At 42.3% G+C, this 18,019-nt stretch overlaps 1 protein-coding gene and 1 long non-coding RNA gene across 6 annotated transcripts in view; one reads left to right on the top strand and one right to left on the bottom strand.

The window, feature by feature from the left end:
* LOC130294809 (uncharacterized) overlaps positions 1–7,191 on the bottom strand; it is a 45,252-nt gene extending 38,061 nt beyond the window's left edge. For 2 of the 3 annotated variants that reach the window (XR_008848632.1, XR_008848630.1), the window contains exons 1-2: positions 6,915–7,138; positions 3,229–3,306 (exon numbers count right to left, since the gene is read on the bottom strand). This is a non-coding gene — a long non-coding RNA (uncharacterized LOC130294809). Of the gene's footprint in view, positions 1–3,228; positions 3,307–6,914 lie in introns of all 3 variants that reach the window. The other variant, XR_008848631.1, reaches the window with a different exon arrangement.
* CCDC68 (coiled-coil domain containing 68) overlaps positions 1–18,019 on the top strand; it is a 158,186-nt gene that overhangs the window by 37,613 nt on the left and 102,554 nt on the right. Inside the window, exon 1 of one of the 3 annotated variants that reach the window (XM_056544890.1) lies at positions 7,140–7,212. The exons of 1 other annotated variant lie outside the window; for it this stretch is intronic. In XM_056544890.1, coding sequence (XP_056400865.1) covers positions 7,197–7,212 — 16 coding nt within the window. In that variant the 5' untranslated portion in view covers positions 7,140–7,196. Of the gene's footprint in view, positions 1–7,139; positions 7,213–18,019 lie in introns of those variants that run through there. One more of the 3 variants, XM_056544889.1, reaches the window with a different exon arrangement.

Here is an 18,019-nt window from a genome sequence, read left to right as displayed (position 1 = left end):
ATTTTAAAGGGGTATTCCAGGAAAAAACTTTTTTTTATACATCAACTGGTTCCAGAAAGTTAAACAGATTTGTAAATTACTTCTATTAAAAAATCTTAATCCTTTCAGTACTTATGAGCTTCTGAAGTTAAGGTTGTTCTTTTCTGTCTAAGTAATCTCTGATGACACGTGTCTCGGGAAACGCCCAGTTTAGAAGCAAATCCCCATAGCAAACCTCTTCTAAACTGGGCGGTTCCCGAGACACGTGTCATCAGAGAGCACTTAGACAGAAAAGAACAACCTAAACTTCAGAAGCTCATAAGTACTGAAAGGATTAAGATTTTTTAATAGAAGTAATTTACAAATCTGTTTAACTTTCTGGAACCAGTTGATATAGAAAAAAAAGTTTTTTAACCCCTTTAAGTTCAAAATGCATGGTTCTTGTTTCAGAATTGATATGGCTGTTTTAGGTAACTTTTATGTTTTTGGTGAGGTTTTTGCATGAAAATGCATCAGCATGCTTAAAAACTAGGAAGCAAAGACCTGCTTTGCATAAAATGCACAGAATACACTTCTTTAAACAAAAATTTGTATAAAAACATTCCAAAAACAATTTAAAAAATGCTTAAAAATTGAAGTGTACACTGTGTGCATTTTTTAAAATCTCTCTTATAAAAAAAAAGAAAGCTTTTGGCCACTGATCTTGATATCTTCATGTGTTCTGTCCTCCTTATATGTGAGGGTGCTTAAAAGGGTACTCCGACCCTAGACATCTTATCCCCTTTCCAAAGCCACACACCCTCCCATAGACTTGCATTAAGGGAGAGGGGTGTGATGTCATGAGGGGCGGGGCCATGCACCAGATGACAGGGGGTGCTGCAGGAGAGATTGTTGGGGTTCCTAGCGGCGGGACCCCCGCGATCAGACATCTTATCCCCTATCCTTTGGATAAGGGATACGATGTTTAGGGACAGACAGCTTAACCTTCCCCGGAAATGCATTGACATAAGAGCCACGTCCAACTTCAACTTTTATATACGTGGTAAAACTGAGGAACATTAAAATAACACACTTACTAATGCACTCTGACATATGACAATGCTTATAATACATTACTGTACAAGGGAATGCAGATACAAACATGTGCAGGACATCATATCACAGCAAAAAGTATCACCCAAGACTTAGCCTTTATTAAAGAGGTAACCCGGTGAAAAACTTTTTTTTTTTTAAACTAACTGGTGCCAGAAAGTTAAACAGATGTGTAAATTACTTCTATTAAAAAAATCTTAATCCTTCCTGTACTTATTAGCTGCTGAATACTACAGAGGAAATTATTTTCTTTTCGAAACACTGAGCTGTCTGCTGACATCATGAGCACAGTGCTCTCTGCTGACATCTCTGTCCATTTCAGGAACTGCACAGAACAGCATATATTTGCTATGGGGATTTCCTTTTACTCTGGACAGTTCCTAAAATGGACAGAGATGTCAGCAGAGAGCACTGTGCTCGTGATGTCAGCAGACAGCTCTGTGTTTAAAAAAAAAAAAGAATTTCCACTGTAGTATTCAGCAGCTAATAAGTACAGGAAGGATTAAGATTTTTTTAATAGAAGTAATTTACAAATCTGTTTAACTTTCTGGCACCAGTTGATTTAAAAAAATAAAGTTTTTCACCGGAGTACCCCTTTAACTCCTTAAGGACGCAGGGCGTACCTGTAAGTCCTGCGTCCGCTCCCGCGATATAGCGTCATATCGGGTCAGTCCCAGCGGCTAACGGCAGCCGGGACCCGTGGCTAATAGCGGACATCTCCGATCATGGTGACGTGCGCTATTTACCCTTTAGACGCTGATCAAAGTTGATCGCCACGTCTAAAGTAAAAAAAGAAGCATTCTCAGCTGCTCAGTCGGGCTGATCAGGACCACCGCGGTGAAACCGCGGTGTCCCGATTAGCTAGGACGCATGAGAAGGGTCCCTTACCTGCCTCCTGTGCATCCATTCAGCGATTAATTGCTCCAAGCCTGAGATCCAGGCTCGAGCAATCGACCGCCGACAACACTGTTCAATGCAATGCTATGGCATAGCATTGATCAGTGCTGGCAATTAATGTAATGCATGTTATAGTCTCCTATGGGAGCTATAACATTGCAAAAAAAGTGTAAAAAAAAAAGTTAAGAAATGTGATTTAACCCCTTCTCTAATAAAAGTAACTAAAAATAAATATATACATATGTGGTATCGCCGCGTGCATAAATGTTCAAACTATAAAAATATATCATTAATTAAATTGCACGGTCAATGGCGTACAGTTAAAAAAAATTCAGAGTCCAAAATAGCATATTTTTGGTCACTTTTTATACCATAAAAAAATTTAAAAAAAGCTATCATAAAGTCTGATCAAGTTATAGGGGTCGGAAGAAGACATTTTCAAACATATGAATTTTTGTGCATGTAGTTATAACAAGTAAGACAAAATCAAACCTATATAATGAGGGTATCATTTTAATCATATGGAGCTACAAAATAAAGAGAATGTGTCAATTCTACCAAAAAATGTAGAGAAACAGAAACCCCCAAAAGTTACAAAAGGGTTTTTTTTCGTTAATTTTGTCGCACAATTATTATTATTTTTTTTTGTTTTGCCATAGATTTTTGGGTAAAATGACTGATTTCATTACAAAGTAAAATTGGTGGCACAAAAAATAAGCCATCATATGGATTTTTAGGTGGAATATTGAAAGGGTTATGATTTTTAAAAAGGAAAATACAAAAACTGAAAAACGCTGAGTCCTTAAGGGGTTAATAAACATCTAAAAGATAAACAACCATAACCCGTGGTGATATGAGAAGAACCTAAGGTCATAGATCATGCAAATTCATGGAAAGCAAGAAGAAAAGGAGAAATCTTATACCTATATTGCCATAGTCGGAGGAGCGCATGTACCCAGCTGATTCAATAATTCAAGATAAAGGTGGGCACTGTATCACTAATTGCATGGGTATAACCAAGATTATTGGTAATAACAACAATAACAACAACTATGTGCAGGACATGTAAGTTACAGAAAACACTGATATTTGAAATGTTGATAAACATCCATAAGAGTATACACAGATATACCCAGGAGCATACTATCCTATTTACAGTAAATGACAAGCATGGTCCCTATAAAAGAGTAGGAAAACATGAACACACAGCAATATGCATACAGATGCAAACCATATTGTTATATAGTTGTGTGAACATACCAGCGATGTTACCATAAGCTTGGATGAAGAGGATGGCTCAGGATCCTACCAGCCGTGTGGTTACCTCTGGAATGCTAGCTGTAAAATGAAAAAATGGCTGCTATAGGCTGAGCTGAGGATGTCATAAGAGTTCATAGGCTACAGGCTATGGGAGCTGAAATTGGTAAAACTTCTAATGTGAAGAGCTACAGTGTATGCAAATGGCCACTAGATGATGCTGTTACACCATGAACAGAGAATTACACACTAAAAAAAAACACACTAATACAAGCAACCCATAGAATAATAAAAAGTAACAAAACTGCTGAAGGCATGACACAATGAATAAATTATAAGTGATAGAGAAGGTACAGACAGCCATGTCCCAATGCAGAGCTGTACTGGGGTTCAAGATTGATAGAATGGTTTTACTCTTTTGCAGAAGTACTAGGCTTCAAGTGATCCTGAGTTACATTGGTCTTATCCCCAGAGGGGAGATGCTAGGAGTTGTAGTTTTGCAACAGCTGGAAGCACACTATTTGAGAAACACTGGCCTCAGGGTAGGTCTTTAATATGTGGCTGGTGGAGGTATTACACCCCTGCTGATAAGTTGTTTGCCACAGCCACAAAGTCTGCTAACTCAAAAAACTCCAGTGGTCCCTTTAAAAGAGCAGGAAAACATGAAAACACAACAGTGGTGCAGTGATAATACTGGGTAACCACAGCTTAGCTTCTATTCATTGCTGTGTGTTGAACTGCAATAACCAGCATGGCCACTACACATTGAGTGGAGCTGTTTGCTACTGGCTTTGTTCACTGTGTGTTACCAATGCCACAGCTCTGGAGTTGGACCCCCAACAAATAGAATAGACTAGCAATAAAATTTATCTTGGAATATCCCTTTTCTTTTTAAAGCTTCACACCTACTGCAAACCTATTATAATACTGGTGATTTCTTAAGAGGTAAAGAGGCTTTGGGCCTCAATAGACACCTGAGTCTCAGTACAAGTCCTACCTCTATTACAAGAGAGAGAAAAAAACTGTTTTCAAATCAACTGTTGCCAGAAAGTAAAAAAAAAATTGTTAAAGGGGTACTCCGGTGAAAAACTTTTTTTTTTAAATCAACCGGTGCCAGAAAGAGATTAAACAGATTTGTAAATAACTTCTATTAAAAAAAATCTTAATCCTTCCTGTACTTATTAGCTGCTGAATACTACAGCGGAAATTCTTTTCTTTTTGAAACACAGAGCTCTCTGCTGACATCATGAGCACAGTGCTCTCTGCTGACATCTCTGTCCATTTTATGAACTGTCCAGAACAGCATATGTTTGCTATGGGGATTTTCTCCTACTCTGGACAGTTCCTAAAATGGACAGAGATGTCAGCAGAGAGCACTGTGTTCGTGATGTCAGCAGACAGCTCTGTGAAAATAATTTCCACTGTAGTATTCAGCAGCTAATAAGTACAGGAAGAATTAAGATTTTTTAATAGAAGTAATTTACAAATCTGTTTAACTTTCTGACACCAGTTAATTTAAAAAATAAAAAAAGTTTTCACCGGAGTACCCCTTTAACCCCTTAAGGACTCAGCCCATTTTGGCCTTAAGGACTCAGACAATTGAATTTTTACGTTTTCATTTTTTCCTCCTCGCCTTCTAAAAATCATAACTCTTTTATATTTTCATCCACAGACTAGTATGAGGGCTTGTTTTTTGCGTGACCAGTTGTCCGTTGTAATGACATAACTCATTATATCATAAAATGTATGGCGCAACCAAAAAACACTATTTTTGTGGGGAAATTAAAACGAAAAACGCAATTTTGCTAATTTTGGAAGGTTTCGTTTTCACGCCGTACAATTTATGGTAAAGATGACATGTGTTCTTTATTCTGAGGGTCAATACGATTAAAATGATACCCATTATTACCTACTTTTATATTATTGTTGCGCTTAAAAAAAATCACAAACTTTTTAACCAAATTAGTACGTTTATAATCCCTTTATTTTGATGACCTATAACTTTTTTATTTTTCCGTATAAGCGGCGGTATGGGGGCTCATTTTTTGCGCCACGATCTGTACTTTTTTTTGATACCACATTTTCATATAAAAAACTTTTAATACATTTTTTATAATTTTTTTTTAATAAAATGTATTAAAAAAGTAGGAATTTTGGACTTTTTTTTTTTTTTCGTTCACGCCGTTAACCGTATGGGATCATTAACATTTTATTTTAATAGTTCGGACATTTACGCACGCGGCGATACCAAATATGTCTATAAAAAAATTTGTTACGCTTTTTGGGGGTAAAATAGTAAAAAACGGATGTTTTACTTTTTTATTGGGGAAGGGGATTTTTCACTTTTTTTTTACTTTTACTTTTACATTTTTTTACATTTTTTTTTACACTTGAATAGTCCCCATAGGGGACTATTCATAGCAATACCATGATTGCTAATACTGATCTGTTCTATGTATAGGACATAGAACAGATCAGTATTATCGGTGATCTTCTGCTCTGGTCTGCTCGATCACAGACCAGAGCAGGAGACGCCGGGAGCCACACGGAGGAAGGAGAGGGGACCTCCGTGCGGCGTTATGAATGATCGGATCCCCGCAGCAGCGCTGTGGGCGATCCGATCATTCATTCAAATCGCGCACTGCCGCAGATGCCGGGATCTGTATTGATCCCGGCACCTGAGGGGTTAATGGCGGACGCCCGCGAGATCGCGGGCGTCGGCCATTGCCGACAGGTCCCTGGCTGCGATCAGCAGCCGGGATCAGCCGCGCATGACACGGGCATCGCTCCGATGCCCGCGGTTATGCTTAGGACGTAAATGTACGTCCTGGTGCGTTAAGTACCACCGCACCAGGACGTACATTTACGTCCTGCGTCCTTAAGGGGTTAATTCCATTTAAAAGTCTTCATTCTTCCAGTACTTATCAACTGCTGCATGCTCCACAGAAAATTGTGTAGTTCTTTCCAGTCTGACCACAGTGCTCTCTGCTGACACCTCTGTCCGTGTCATGAACTGTCTAGTGTAGGATCAAATCCCAATAGCAAACCTCTCCTGCTCTGGACAGTTCCTGAGATGAACAGAGGTGACAGCAGAGAGCACTGTGGTCAGACTGGAAAGAACTACACAACTTCTTCTGGAGCATACAGCAGCTGATAAGTACTGGAAGGATTAAACATTTTAAAACAGAAATAATTTACAAATCTGTATAATTTTCTGGCACCAGTTGATTTAAAACCATTTCCCCTCCTCCAGAGTATCCCTTAAAGCCCCTGGTAACACATGAACCTATAGATCTAGAAACTTGTGGCCCTTTATTTCAATAGTTATAAATGAATAAAGTATTTATAAATAGTTGTCACTGTGTTTGTTACATTCCAGTCATTCCTTCTCTGTGCTGCAGATTAAAATATCTTCTTGTGTCGTATTTCTAATCCCTCCGGCTCCCATTGTTTATTCAGTATCTGTGTCTCATTTTACTGGTAATAGCATAATCACACAGTGATACCAATTATACATACTGGTCATACTGGTCAGAATCCATAGACGTTTCATCACATGACCTGCTTACAGTATCTTTGGTTACTTTCTATTATTTAAAAAAATGTATGAAAATGACCTCTCTTCTAGAAGGAAATAAATGATAAGCTATCAGCCCCGAGTTATAAAATATATCATATCCAGGTTCTACCTGACCCACGCCAGACCACACCATAATGTAGCAGCAGCTGTGGCGCCATCCTCTGGCTCTGCTCGTTTATGGCCGAGGTGGGTTTAATGGGTTGTCCTATTAAGAAAAATAGGTCTAAACTGATGCATTATGAGAAATGAAACATAATTCAAATGTACAAGCATTTCTGAAGATGTCCGGTATGAGAGATACAAGTCACTAATCCCCCATGTTCCTGCTTTGTTTAGATAACTGTTGCCCCTGGTTACGACCTACTGACGCGGTCGCACATGCTCAGTTCATATGCTGTCTCCTAAAGGTAATGACAGTTGGTTTCCGCTGCACATGCAGGCAGGGGGGATTGTGGGAAAGTGTGAGCTCTGTTACAGCACAGGGATATTAGTCACTTTACTTAAAAACAGCACAGTGTCCTCCTTTACACACACAGACATTATATATATATATACAGTACAGACCAAAAGTTTGGACACCTTCTCATTCAGAGTTTTCTTTATTTTCATGACTATGAATATTGTAGATTCACACTGAAGGCATCAAAACTATGAATTAACACATGTGGAATTATAGACATAACAAAAAAGTGTGAAAATATGTCATATTCTAGGTGGAAAGTGTCCCCAAGTGCAGTCACAAAAACCATCTAGAGCTACAAAGAAACTGGCTCACATGTGGACCGCCCCAGGAAAGGAAGAACAAGAGTCACCTCTGCTGCAGAGGATCAGTTCATCTGAGTCACCAGCCTCAGAAATCGCAGGTTAACAGCAGCTCAGATTAGAGACCAGGTCAATGCCACACAGAGTTCTAGCACCAGACACATTTCTAGAACAACTGTTAAGAGGAGACTGTGTGAATCAGGCCTTCATGGTAGAATATCTGCTAGGAAACCACTGCTAAGGACAGGCAACCAGCAGAAGAGACTTGTTTGGGGTAAAGAACACAAGGAATGGACATTAGACCAGTGGAAATCTGTGCTTTGGTCTGATGAGTCCAAATTTGAAATATTTGTTTCTAACCACCGTGTCTTTGTGCGACGCTGAAAAGGTGAACGGATGGACTCTACATGCCTGATTCCCACCGAGAAGCATGGAGGAGGAGGTGTGCTGGTGTGGAGGAGGAGGTGTGATGGTGTGGGGGTGCTTTGCTGGTGACACTGTTGGGGATTTATTCAAAATTGAGAGGCATACTGAACCAGCATGGCTACCACAGCATCTTGCAGCGGCTGCTATTCCATCCGGTTTGCGTTTAGTTGGACCATCATTTATTTTTCAACAGGACAATGACCCCAAACACACCTCCAGGCTGTGTAAGGGCTATTTGACCAAGAAGGAGAGTGATGGGATGCTGCGCCAGATGACCTGGCCTCCACAGTCACCGGACCTGAACCCAATCGAGATGGTTTGGGGTGAGCTGGACCTCAGAGTGAAGGCAAAAAGGGCCAACAAGTGCTCAACATCTCTGGGAACTCCTTCAAGACTGTTGGAAGACCATTTCAGGTGACTACCCCTTGAAGCTCATCAAGAGAATGCCAAGAGTGTGCAAAGCAGTAATCAAAGCAAAAGGTGGCTAGAACCTAGAATATGACATATTTTCACACTTTTTTGTTATGTCTATAATTCCACATGTGTTAATTCATAGTTTTGATGCCTTCAGTGTGAATCTACAATTTTCATAGTCATGAAAATAAAGAAAACTCTTTGAAAACTTTTGGTCTGTACTGTATACCGTATATATATATATTGGGAAAGACAAGGAGGAGCTGGTCGAAACATTGCTTTTGTAAGACACTTACTATGGAATAAACGTACCTTGTCTGCTTATTGGAGTACTGCGGAGAGCTTCTCTTTTAGATATATATATATATATATATATATATATATATTGATATGGGTACACATGAATGTCCAAGTGTGGCACATACTTTTAATAAAACATAATTTTATTTAAGTTTGTGTCCAATAGTGTGTGCAGCAGGAGCCTCCCCCCTCTGCTGTAAGGCACATACATTGTTAACCCTGTCCACTGGTTATGATCCACCCTCGCCATCTCCTATCCAAAAAGTTGTGCACTTTTGCAACTACACCACCTTTTTAGGCCAAATCCACTTTTTTCTAAGGTTACATTGTACAAAGGCTGAACGGCTCTGTATTGTGAGAGTCCCTTTATATTGGAATAATCGCACGGTGCTGTTATATACATAAAACACATAATGGCTCCATTGTTCCCATCCTGCCACAATAAAATAGTGTAAAGCTGGCTGCATACATAACATTGAACACAAGATGCTGTGTGTGCTGCACAGAGCTGCACCCGGTGGGCCAGGCGTCCGTGTGTGTTTGCTGAGGACGCACCTTCCTTTGTGGCTTGTTTGATGATGAAACTCCCTGTGGTTTCTATGCCAGATCCCTAGTAAACACCAGCAGGAGAATAGTATCAGCTGGCCGCTGCCAGGTACACATGTACAGAGCAATGGAAGGTGCATTTACTTATTGTAGCTAATTATATCTTCTAATCATCAATAAATAGTTTTATCCAAGGCAAAGTTATGAAACGACACCTCCCAATACCGCAGATGATCGCACAGATCTCCAGGCTCCTCCCTCATTAGTCAGTACATCTGCAGCAATAATCTCATCATCTGAGGTTGTGCTTATAGAAAGTACATATTTAAACCAATCAAAGCTGCAGTGTAAAGCACAGAGGAAGGTTTACAGTGTGGTGGCCCAGTACGGGAGGTGTTACCCCGTACCCTTGCTGCCCTGTCAGGCAACCTCCCTACAGTGTCCCCTGGGCCCCCTTGCATCTGTCCCCCCATGTAAATATATTTCTAATGTATTATACCATGTAAAGTGTTCAGAAAGCGTTGTCACTTTAACCCCTTAAAGGGGTACTCTGCCCCTGGCATCTTATCCCCTATCCAAAGGATAGGGGATAAGATGTTAGATCGCCGCGGTCCCGCTGCTGGGGACCCCGGGGATTGCCGCTGCGGCACCCCGCCATCATTACTGCACAGAGCGAGTTCGCTCTGTGCGTAATGACGGGCGATACAGGGGCCGGAGCAGCGTGACATCATGGCTCCGCCCCTCATGACATCACGGCCCGTCCCCTTAATGTAAGTCTATGGCAGGGGGCGTGACGACCACCACGCCCCCTCCCATAGACTTGTATTGACGGGGGCGGGCCGTGGCGTCACAAGGGGCGGAGCCGTGATGTAACGATGCTCCGGCCCCTGTATTGCCCGTCATTACATGCAGAGCAATCTCGCTCTGCGCAGTAATGATAGCGGGGTGCTGCAGCAGCGATCGCCAGGGTCCCCAGCAGCGGGACCCCGGCGATCTGACATCTTATCCCCTATCCTTTGGATAGGGGATAAGATGTCTAGGGGCGGAGTACCCCTTTAAGGACCCAGCACATTTTCACCTTAACCCCTTAAGGACCAAGCGTTTTTCAGATTTTGCACTTTTGTTTTTTCCTCCTTCCATTTTAAAAATCATAACCCTTTCAATTCTCACCTAATAATCCATATGAGGGCTTTTTTTTTGCACCACCAATTCTACTTTGTAATAACATCAGTCCTTTTACCCAAAAATCTACGGTAAAACGGTAAAAAATTATTTTGCGACAAAATTGAAGAAAAAAACGCCATTTTGTAACTTTTGTGACCTTCCGTTTCTACGCAATAAATTTTTCTGTAAAAATGACACCTGATCTTTATTCTGTAGGTCCATATGATTAAAATGATACCCTTCTTATATAGGTTTGATTTTGTCGTACTCCTGAAAAAAATCAGAACTACATACATGAAAATGTATACGTTTAAAATTGTCATCTTCTGACTCCTATAACTTTTACATTTTTCGACAAACGGGGCTCAGATTTTTTGCGCCGTGATCTGAAGTTTTTATCGGTACAATTTTTATTTTGATCAGACTTTTTGATCGCTTTTTATTCATTTTTTATGGTATAAAAAGTGACCAAAAATACGCTATTTTGGACTTTGGAATATTTTTGCGCGTACGCCATTGACCGTGTGGTTTAATTAATGATATATTTTTTTGGTTCGGACATTTACGCATGCGGCGATACCACATATGTTTATTTTTATTTATTTTTAAACACTTTTTTTTAAATGGGAAAAGGGTGGTGATTCTGATTTTATTAGGGAAGAGGTTAGATCACATTTATTAACTTTTTTTTTTTTATTTACTTTTTTTATGCTGTGTTATAGCTCCCTCTAGTGGCTATAAAACTGCATGCACTGATCTCTTACACTGTTTAAAGGGGTACTCCAGTGGAAAACTTTTTTTTTTAAATCAACTGGTGCCAGAAAGTTAAACAGATTTGTAAATTACTTCTATTAAAAAATCTTAATCTTTCCAGTACTTTTTAGAGTCTGTATACTACAGAGGAAATGGTTTTCTTCTTGGAACACAGAGCTCTCTGCTGACATCATGACCACAGTGCTCTCTGCTGACATCTCTGTCCATTTTGGGAACTGTCCAGAGCAGCATATGTTTGCTATGGGGATTTTCTCCTACTCTGGACAGTTCTTAAAATGGACAGAGATGTCAGCATAGAGCACTGTGGTCATGATGTCAGCAGAGAGCTCTGGGTTCAAAAAGAAAAGAATTTCCTCTGTAGTATTCAGCAGCTAATAAGTACTGGAAGGATTAAGATTTTTTAATAGAAGTGATTTACTGATCTGTTTAACTATCTGGCACCAGTTGATTAAAAAAATAAATAAAAGAGTACCCCTTTAATGCATTGCCATAGGAATGCATTGATCAGTGTTTTCTGCGCTTAGTTGCTCAAGCCTGGATTTCAGGCTTGGAGCGATCGACGCCGATCGGACAGCTGGGAGCAAGGTAAGACACCTCCCACTGTCCTGTCAGCTGTTCGGGATGCCGCGATTTCACTGTGGCGATCCCGAACAGCTCCGCTGAGCTAACCGGCAGTGTATTCTCCTGTTTTAGACGCTGCAATCAACTTTGATCGTGCCACCTAAAGGGTTAATACCGGAAATCAGCCCGATGTTCGGTATTAGCCGCGGGTCCTGGTTGCTGATAGCAACCCGGGACCTTACAGATACGAAGCAGCTCAGCTTCTGAGCGCGCTTCACAGATCGGGAGCGGCCACAGGATGTAAATATAGAGAATTTTTTGCACATCTGACCACTGTCACTTTAAACATTTATAACTCTGGGATGCTTTTACTTATGAATTTGATTCCGAGAATGTTTTTTGTGTGACATATTCTACTTTAACATAGTGGTAAATTTTCGTCGATACTTGCATCATTTCTTGGTGAAAAATTCCAAAATTTAGTGAAAAATTTGAAAATTTTGCCTTTTTCTAACTTTGAAAGGAAAAAAGACATTCCAAATAAATGTTATATTGATTCACATATACAATATGTTTACTTTATGATTGCATCACAAAGTTGACATGTTTTTACTTTTGGAAGACATCAGAGGGCTTCAAAGTTCAGTTTTCTAATTTTTCACGAATTTTTCACTGAATTTTTCAGGGACCAGTTCAGTTTTGAAGGGGATTTAAAGGGCCTTCATATTAGAAATACCCCATTTATGACCCCATTATAGAAACTTCACCCCTCAAAGTATTTAAAATGACATTCAGAAAGTGTGTTAACCCTTTAGGTGTTTCACAGGAATAGCAGCAAAGTGAAGGAAAAAAATTCAAAATCTTCATTTTTTACACTCGCATGTTCTTGTAGACCCAGTTTTTGAATTTTTACAAGGGGTAATAGGAGAAAAAGCCCCCCAAAATTTGCAACCCAATTTCTCTCGAGAAAGGAAATATCTCATATGTGGATGTAAAGTGCTCTGTGGGTGCACTAGAGGGCTCAGAAGGGATGGAGTGATAATGAGATTTTGGAGAGTGAATTTTGCTGAAATGGTTTTTGGGGGGCATGTCGCATTTAGGAAGCCCCTATGGTGCCATGACAGCAACAAAAAAAAAAAAAAAACACATGGCACACTATTTTGAAAACTACACCCCTCAAGGCACGTAACAAGGGGTCCAGTGATTCCCAAACAAGGTGCCTCCAGCTGTTGCTAAACTCCCAGCATGCCTGGACAGTCAGCGGATGTCCGGAAATTCTGGGAGTTGTTGTTTTGCAAAAGCTGGAGGCTCCGTTTTGGAAACACTGCCGCACGATACGTTTTCATTTTTATTGGGGGGGGGGAACAGTGTAAGGGGGTGTATATGTAGTGTTTTACCCTTTATTATGTGTTAGTGTAGTGTTTTTAGGGTATATTCACAGTGGCGGGGGTTTATGGTGAGTTTCCCGCTAGGAGGTGGTGCTGCGGCAGAAAATTTGCTGCAGCTCAAACTTGAAGCAGGAAACTCACTGTAAACCCGCCCGAGTGAATGTACCCTTTGAATGTACACTGTAGCCCTCCAGATGTTGCTAGGCAACAACTCACCAGCTTCCGTAGTCTGCACCAGGGAGCCGCACCTCATTGACGCCCGCCGTTCTGCCCGGACTACCAAGGGTGGGCAGAGCAGGGGAACCAAATTTAAACCCCCCCTGCCTCCAATCTGCTATTGGTAAGATCTCCATCAGGGCCGAAGAGGCCTGCTACTAAGTCCTGCTGCCCAAGAATGATGGAGACTGACCACCGACTCCTGCAGAGGGAACACCGGCATCTTCTCGTGCATCATCGAGGAGTCAGAAGTGAGTATCCCGGCTGAGACTGCTTTCTCTACCCCTCCTTCTACCCCTAGCCCAGAGCAAACCCCCCAGGCCCAGAAGTCTGCAGCATGTCCCCGGTCCCCACCTTTACCAAAATGGTTGTTTGGCGATGAGCCTGGGCTAATACAATATATGAGGGCGCACCTTCTTCCCTTGCCAGGGAAGTCCCATCCCCCAGTCCCACCGGCCCAGTCTGAGAGGGCCAGAAGAGAAGCTTAGGTGACTGAGATTGTAGAGGGGCTGAGGGCACAGAGAAAGGAAAGATATAAGCCGAAGCTGTTACCATATGAGGTGCGACAAGTGCAGCAGCAGTGTCACGTACCGGAATGTAGGCTGTCACGAAGCTTGGACGTGGATCCTCCACCTGTGTGGCTGATGACTCGGACAGTATCGGGGCATAAGGTGCCGCTGGTCTTCACCAGAGCCCGCCGCAAGGCAGGATGGGCTTGCTGCGGCAGGTGACACCCAGGTCGCTACACCCGACACGTAAGTGGATATAGAAGTCGAATCTGGAGAAAAATAGAGACCACCGGGCCTGCCGTGGGTTGAATCAATGGGCAGTCTGTAGATAGAGAAAGTTTTTGTGGTCAGAAAAAATTGAAACAGGATGTACAGAGCCCTCTAGAAAATGACGCCATTCCTCCAACGCCAACTTAACGGGCAAGAGCTCGCGATCCCCAATGGTATCGTTTTTTTCCACATGGGAGAAGGTTTTGGAGAAAAATCTGCAGTTTCAAGTCTTCCCCTTAGTAGACTTTTGCGTTAACACTGCACCTGCTCCAACTGAAGAAGCATCCACTTCCAGGAAGAATGGCCTATTAGGATCGGGTCTAGAAAGAACAGGAGCAGATGCGAAAGCAGACTTTAACTGTTTAAACGCTTCTTCAGCCTCAGGAGTTCAGACTTTAGAATTAGCAGTCTTCTTGGTGAGGGCAACGATGGGGGCTACCAGAGTAGAGTAGTGAAGAATGAATTGCCGATAGTAATTGCTGAATCACTTTCAGACCAGTGGGTTGTGAGACTGGATATTGGGCGAGTAAATTAGTATGTCATCCAGACAGACAACAACACGGGAGTACAGAAGGTCACGGAAAATATCGTTGATGAATTCCTGAAAGACTGCGGGAGCATTAAATAGTCCAAAAGGCATCACAAGATATTCAAAATGTCCTTCACGAGTATTGAACGCGGTCTTCCATTCGTCCCCTTCACGTATACGGATCATATTATAAGCCCAACGAAGGTCCAGTTTAGAGAAATTCTTGGCTCCCCGCAGACGATCAAATAATTCAAAGATTAAAGGAAGTGGGTAACGGTTCTTTACAGTAATTTTATTCAAACCTCGGTAGACTATGCATGGTCGCAATGACTCGTCTATTTTTTTCCATGAAGAAGAAGCCGGCTCCAGCAGGGGAAGAAGACTTCCTGATAAACCCCTTCTTGAGGTTCTCCTTGATGTAATTAGACATGGCCAAAGTTTCAGTAACGGACAAAGGGTAAATTCTGCCCCTGGGGGGTGTGGTGCCGAGCAGCAAGTTAATTGGCCAATTGTAGGGACGATGCGGTGGTAACACTTCGGCTTGCTTTTCACAGAAGACATCAGCATAGTCCTGAAGAAAGGATGGCAACCCAGGCATAGGACGAGATGATGGTTCCAATTTACAGACCCGTACATGGATACAGTGGTTGTTGCAATGCAGACCCCAGCTAAAAACTTCTCCTGTTTTCCAATTCAGCTAAGGGGCATTGAGTGGCAACCACCGTAGGCCAAGCAAGAGAGGAGAAGTACAATGTGGGAGAACATAGAAGGACAAGTTCTCCCTATGAGAGACTCCGACTTGCATAGGCAATGGTTCTATGCGATATAGCACGGTACAGTTCAGTCTTTTACCATTCACCGTAGAAATGTACAGGGGCTATAAAAGGCGGGACACCGGCAGACAATGCCTATGTACTAGGGAAGCATCAATAAAATTTCCTGCAGAGCCAGAGTCCAAAAAGGCAAAAACAAAAAGATAATCTCTTTGGAAGGTAGGAAAAGCTGGAATGTCATATTTTAGCGTGGAGAGGTTGAATTCATACCTAGGGAGGCCTCTCCCACAAACTCTAGGTGTGGGCATTTCCCTGTGACTGGGGATGCAGAGGACAGTCTTTTAGGAAGTGATCCACACTGGCGCAGTATAGGCAGAGATTCTCGGTTCGTCGCCAAGTCCTTTCCTGCTACCTGCATAGCCTCCACTGCGGGAGGCAACGCAGAAGGTTGCAGTGGCTGCTGGAAGACAGGTGCCAGACGGGGAAAGTGCCGAGGTCGTGCAGACTCCCTTTCTTGGAGTAGTTCCTCACTTCGCTCTGAGAAACGAATATCAATCCAGGATGCCAATTCTATAAGTTCATTCAGGTTAGATGGCAATTCCAGGGCAGCAAGGACATCCTTAATTTGGCTTGGTAACCCTCTCTTGAAAGTAGCGCAGAGAGCTTCATTATTCCAAGACAACTCCGATGCCAAGGTCCGGAACCAGATGGCATACTCGCCCACAGTGGAGTTGCCCTGGGAAAGAGTCAGCAAAGCCATCTCAGCGGAGGAAGCTCGGGCAGGTTCTTCAAAGACTGTGTGAAATTCCATCAGGAATGCCTGGAGATTGGTAGTGATAGCATAACTGTGATCCCACAGAGGAGTAGCCATGGCCAAGGCCCTACCAGACAGAAGACTGATGACAAAGGCTACCTTTGCTCATTCTGTGGAGAACTGGTCCACCATAAGTTCTATGTGCATGAAGAACTGCATCACGAAACCCCGACAGTACTTGGGATCCCCCTCAAACTTCTCAGGAAGTGACCAATGGAGTTTGGTTCCGGAGGGCACTGCAGCAGCAGGAGGCTGTACTGGAGCTGGAGGAGGAGGCTGTGGCTGTGGCGAGTGCTGCTGTGCAGCTAGCAACTGCTGCATCATGGTGGAAAGCTGGTTAAGCTGCTGTGCCTGCTGGGCCGACTGCTGGGACTGGAGTGCCACGATAGATGCAAGATCCGTGTTGTCAGGCAGAGGAACCCCAGTTGGATCCATGGCCGGATCTTGCTGTCACGTACCGGAATGTAGGCTGTCAAGAAGCTTGAACGTGGATCCTCCAACTGTGTGGCTGATGACTCGGACCGTATCGGGGAGCGGAGTCTAAGGTGCTCCCCCATCTTCACCAGAGCCCCCCGCAAGGCAGGATGGGCTTGCTGCGGCAGGCAACACCCAGGTCGCTACCCGTGGCTAATCGCGCGCAGCACTGATTGCCGCATATAAAGTTAAAGTAAACTACCCCCAGATAGTTCAGTGGGCTGTTTGGGACCGCTGCGGCGAAATCGCGGCATCCCGAACAGCTGGAGGACACAAGGAGGGTGCCTTCCTTCCTCCTGTGTGTCCGATCGCCGAATCACTGCTCAGTGCCTGAGATCCATGTTATCCTATGGGATAACAATGATCAATTTAAAAGATCAGTGTGTGCTGTGTTATAGCCCCCTATGGGAGCTATAACATTGCAAAAAAAAAAAAAAGTGAATAAAGATCATTAAACCCTTCCCTAATAAAAGTGAAAATCACCCCCTTTTCCCATAAAAAAAAACTGTGTAAATAAAAATCCCAAATGAAAGTGCAAAAACTGAAAAAACCCTGGTCCTTAAGGGGTTAAGGCGTTAAGGGTACAGTAACACGTGAATAACATATATACAGATAACAATAGAATTAATTGGAAAAATACATTACAGAGGGGGGTTGGGCTCATTCTGCAGGTGGCTATGGTGTCCATTATTTCTGTGCAGGCCTCTGTCTTTCTTTGTACTGTATATTGGACATCAGGTTATATAACGGCTGAAGCTTCTTGTAAATCCTCTATATAAAATCTTCATCTGTTGTCACCAGAGGTTATATGAATGCGCCTGTCACTCCTATGATGAGTTTATATGGATTATATAGAAAAGCTTGGAAGATTTATAGGCTGTATGTAAAGTAGCCGTATTAATAGACGCATGTAATTGATGTAATGTTATTTAGTCACAGGAGGAAGGGAACCGTCTGGGGTGTCCACTAATCGTATAGTGGAATTACTATGGATCCTAATTCTTCTTGTCATGGTGAGTCACCATGGAGATGTTTCAGTCACACAATACACAAAATCATAAGCTATAATGTAGCCTAAAGGCTCTGGACACCAAACGTGTAGATTTTGTGGGTCCCCATTTGACCCCCGTTCCTATAATACTTACCATACCCTAATAATATATTCAGATATAGTAAAATTTATAGACACGTATGGACACACCCTCACACACATATACAGGGTGGGCCATTTATATGGATACACCTTAATAAAATGGGAATGGTTGGTGATATTAACTTCCTGTTTGTGGCACAT

The sequence above is a fragment of the Hyla sarda genome, chromosome 1 (assembly GCF_029499605.1).
Source record: "Hyla sarda isolate aHylSar1 chromosome 1, aHylSar1.hap1, whole genome shotgun sequence".
NCBI lineage: Eukaryota > Metazoa > Chordata > Amphibia > Anura > Hylidae > Hyla > Hyla sarda.
This window is presented reverse-complemented; position numbering and strand designations above follow the sequence as displayed.